Here is a 4,596-nt window from a genome sequence, read left to right on the forward strand (position 1 = left end):
GGGTGAGAGGGGCCGTCTGCCCCTTCTCCCCCCGCCGGCGGGGAGGAGCGGGCCCCGGGGTGATTCCCGGACGCGCGGTCCCAGGCGGGGAGGAGGCGCCCAGGCCTCTCCGCCCACTCACGCGGCTTGCACCTGCAGGCCGCTGGGCTGCCCTTTTCTCCTGGCAGCCTCCTGTCCCTGTGGGCCGAGGTTACCCTAGGAGACGGAGCAGCCCTTGCCACCTCGGTCCTACTCACCGCGACCCATTCTTGGCTACGGAGCAGACCCGCCATGGCGATCCCTTCAAGTAGATCTGTGGTTTTCCTTGGAGGGAACTTCGTTCTCAAAGTTATGAAAGTGTCTTGGGAAAGTGTTTTAAACAGATCAATTAAATTTACAGGGAGGGAGAACAGTCACGTGTAGATACAGTAATCCTATTTTAAATGTTGTTATAAATTACTAGCCAGGGCCCTCCTAATTGCCATACCTAAATTTAACCAGGAGACAAAATTCTGAAATCCTACTGATACTGAACATTGAAACCATGACAATAACTTTTCTTGTTCCCAATACTCGCCTGTCTTCCCTCCCGGGTAAAAGAGAAAGAAAAACACACTTGCTTTTGTTTATAGTTGTGACAAGCTTGTCTACACACTACCTTTGATGAGACAAATGATGTACAGAAGATCAGTAAATTAGAATCCCACTCTTCCACTTAAAATGGTAGGGCAAGAAACTCTCCTCTAGCTGACTGCAGCACTCACTTCTGTTCTTTAATTCCTGTTCCTTAACATCCAATTCAGTGAGGCTTTTGTTTTGTTTTTTTTTTGTTTTTTAAGAATACAGAATTGGGGCCCTGGCTAGTGGCTGCTGGACTCCCACGTGGCTTTCCTTGGTTCCAGTCCTGGACCTGGTGGCTTGCTTTCTCACTTTTCCCTTCTCTCTGTCCAATCAAACTGGAAAATAATAATAAAAATAAAGTAAAAATTAAAAAAAAAAAAATACAGAATTGGACACTTAAGAGAAATAGACCCACCAACCTAAGCTGCCTTGTACCTGGAAACTAGGCACAGGCTTGAGGATATTTCTCAGTTAAAACTTGGAAAAGGTGGGACCAGCAGTTAGAATAATGACTATGTAATGACTATGTCACTGGACTCCCACGTAGTCAACCGTGGTTTGAGTCTCAGACACTGGCTTAAATTCACACCGGGCATGTGTGCGTGCTCAAGATCCTAAGAGAATGGAGGAGAAGGGATGGGGGGGGGATGATGTGATGTGATTTCATGTGCCCTATAACAAAACAAAACAAACAAAAAAACACTTGGGAATGGAAAATCCTAGTGGCTATGGAGAAGGAAGGAACAGTACTAGTCAGCCTTGGGCCTTCAGTTTTAAAACAGTTCAAACAGAAGTTTTTGTTTTTTTTTTTTTTTGAGAGATTTTCACTGTAGGGCGCGTGCGCTCGCCAGACAGAGAGAGACATAGAGACAGAAAGCAAGAAATCACCCCCCAGGGGGGATGGTCATGCCGCAATCCCTTCTCCTCCATTCTCCTCTCGGGATCTTGGGCATGCACGCACACGCGCCCGGTGTGAGTTTTAAGCCACCGGGTCCGGGACACGAACCGCGGTCGACTACGTGGGAGTCCAGCAACATAGCCATTACGCTAACTGCTGGTTCCCTTCAAACAGAAGTTTTATAAATTGTTTAGTAAGGGTATAAAGTGACAGAACCACAATGTGAAAGAGTGGAGTACTTGAAAAACTTAAAGGTATGTCAGGACCAGCAGGTGGTCTGGTGATCAAGGCCCTAGATTCCCAAGTGACTGACTGAGGTTTGAGTCCCAGACCTGGCAGCTTGAAAGTCATGCTGAGGGTGTGTGACAAAAATCCTGAGAGGAGAACAAGGAGAAGGAATTGCAAAATGACCATCCCCTTAGAGGGGTGATTTCTCACTTTCTCTATGTCTCTCTCCTCTGATGAGCTCACAAGCCCTATGGGAAAAACCTAAAAAAAAGAACAACTTTAATGGATATGGTATCGTGCCATAAAGATGGCAAAAACCACTTGTGTAAAACCATGTATTACCCTCCCCCCAAAAAAAACTTGAAACCTGGAAGCTGCGGCGCAGACAAGAGACCCCACAGATCTCTATCTGTAATCCTAAACTTGAAAATCAGGCACATAGCTCCATTTAGGCTAGCTAAACAATCCAAGTCAACTATGTCCAAAGCAGAACCTAAAATTAGTCTTCTCATAGTCCCTGCTATCTCTCTTATACTGGCCAGTCATTGGTCACCAGGACCATTATTGGTTTCCCCTAACTGGTTTCCCTTCTTGTATCCTTTCCCAGCCCTGATCCATTGTCTGTACCAATGTTTCTCAAACTTTATCTGTAAATCACCTGAATATTGTGTTAAAAGTGCATTCTTACTCAGTTTGGGTGCCTAATGTTGCATTTTTACCGAGAAAGTGCTGCTGCTGCTGGTTGGGGTAGATTGAATGGTCAGGCTCTGCAGAATTAATTGGATAATGTCATTTAACAATTAAACAGCATATAGTTTCATTTAGAGTAAAACTCCTTAGAATCCCCTAGCAAGGCTTATACAATCTATATCCTGATTACCTTCCCAGCCATTTCTCTCATCATTCTCTAGTTTTACTATTTTGTAGTCATGTGGACTTTCCTGGAACTCACTTAATTCTTCATATCCTCTGAGACCACTTATTATTCTCCCCCTTTGAAACATACAGTCTATAGTAGCAGAAACGTAGCTTATCATATTCACCATTGAGCACATATTTATTGAAGTCCTATATGCTAGCTACTGTCCCAGCTCCTTTGAATAAATGATGAACAAGACAAAGTCTCAGTTGTCATAGAGCTCATATTCTGTTGGGGAGCAGGATAGAGGAGAGAGACACACATTTACCAATTAAATATATAAGAAATACATAATAAAAAACCAGATAGTGATAAGTATTCAAGGAAGGCTATTCAGAACTGACATTTAAGCTGAAGTGTAACAGCAGAAAGGAATGAGCCATGAGAGGAGGAGCATTTCAGTTGTGCAGTGGTGATGGCAAGTAAGTACTGTCAAAAAAAGCTGGTGTGCCTGATAAGTAGTAAGAAGGGGGAAGAATAGGAAGTGAGGTATGAGAGGGGCAGCTCTTTGATCATATATGCCCTTTAAGTATTGAAAGGATACTGTTGAAAGATAATCAAGAGAAAAGTGACCTGTTCTGCATTTTTAAAATATTTTCTCTGGAGAACCAGCAGTTATCGTAATGGCTATGTCGCTGGACTCCCATGTAGTCAACCACAGTTCGAGTCCCGGACCCAGTCAGTGGCTTAAAACTCACGCCGGGCAAGTGTGCGTGCGTGCCCAAGATCCCAAGAGGAGAATGGAGGAGAAGGGATTGCGGCATGACCATCCCCCCTGGGGGGGTGATTTCTCGCTTTCTGTCTCTATGTCTGTCTCTGTCTGTCTGGCAAGCGCACGCACTCTATTGCAAAAACCTCTCACATGGCCAATTGCAATTCCTGGACCAGGCAGCTTAAACTCAAGCCAGGCGCATGTGCATGTGTGTCCACAATCCCGAAAGGACAATGTAGGAGAAGGGATTGTGTGGTCACTCGCCCTGGACGTGATTTCTCACTTTTTCTCTGTCTCTCTGGTGAGCCAAGATCCCTTTTGAGAAATACATTGTTAGGTGATCGTGTCGTTATAGGGTGTACTTTAGCAACCCCAGATGGTGTACCCAGTACTAACACCTAGGTGATGTGCTATAGTTTATAATCTTAAGGGACTTCCTTTGTATATTTGGTTCATCATTTACTGGAATGTTATGTGGTACCACAAACTTGGTGGCTTCAAACAACAGAAATTTATCACCTCACCTTAATTCTGGAGGCTAAAAGTCCAAAGTCAAGCTACCAGCATATTTGATTCCTTCTGGAATCTCCACAGGAAAATTGTTGCATGCTTCTCCTAGCTTCTGATGATTACCAGCAATCTTTGGCATTCATTGGTTTAAATGCTTCACTGTTCTCTCTGCCTCCATTTTTATAACATTCTCCTTGTATTTGTCTCCTCATATCAAGTCAAACAGATATTGGATTAAGGACTTATCCTATTTTAGTATACTCTCATCTTTTATATTTCCAGTGATTCCATTTCCAAATGTGAAATAGATGGATACAACTCATAACAGTATCGAAATTCTGAGTAGAAAAAAATACTTGACAAATAGTTTATAAGATTTGCCAACTGATTGGGTATGGAAGCAAAAATGAAGAGTTAAAGAATGATTTTTTGAGCCTGGATGAAAATCAGGAGATTCTTGGGAATCAAAACTCGAGAGGTTCTTGGAAGAGGGAAAATAGAGTTCAAATTACCAGCTCCTGGATACCCAAGAAGAAATGTGTAGTTGGGGGACCAGCAGTTGGCGTAATGGCTATGTGGCTGGACTCCCACGTAGTCAACCACGGTTCGCCTCCCAGACCCGGTGACTTAAAACTCACGCCGGGCTCGTGTGCGTGCCTGCCCAAGATCCCGAGGGGAGAATGGAAGAGAAGGGATTGCAGTGTGGCCATCCCACCTTGGGGGGTGATT

The 4,596-nt window shown here is 44.1% G+C and overlaps 1 protein-coding gene across 1 annotated transcript in view; it reads right to left on the bottom strand.

The window, feature by feature from the left end:
- LOC102498438 (1,4-alpha-glucan-branching enzyme) overlaps positions 1–272 on the bottom strand; it is a 162,657-nt gene extending 162,385 nt beyond the window's left edge. Inside the window, exon 1 of the mRNA XM_014593390.2 lies at positions 195–272. Within this exon, the coding sequence (XP_014448876.1) occupies positions 195–272 (78 nt within the window). The remainder of the gene's footprint in view (positions 1–194) is intronic.
- Between the last annotated feature and the right edge of the window lie 4,324 nt (positions 273–4,596).

This window comes from Tupaia chinensis, unplaced genomic scaffold (genome assembly GCF_000334495.1).
Source record: "Tupaia chinensis unplaced genomic scaffold, TupChi_1.0 Scaffold140508_1, whole genome shotgun sequence".
In the NCBI taxonomy this organism is placed as follows: domain Eukaryota; kingdom Metazoa; phylum Chordata; class Mammalia; order Scandentia; family Tupaiidae; genus Tupaia; species Tupaia belangeri.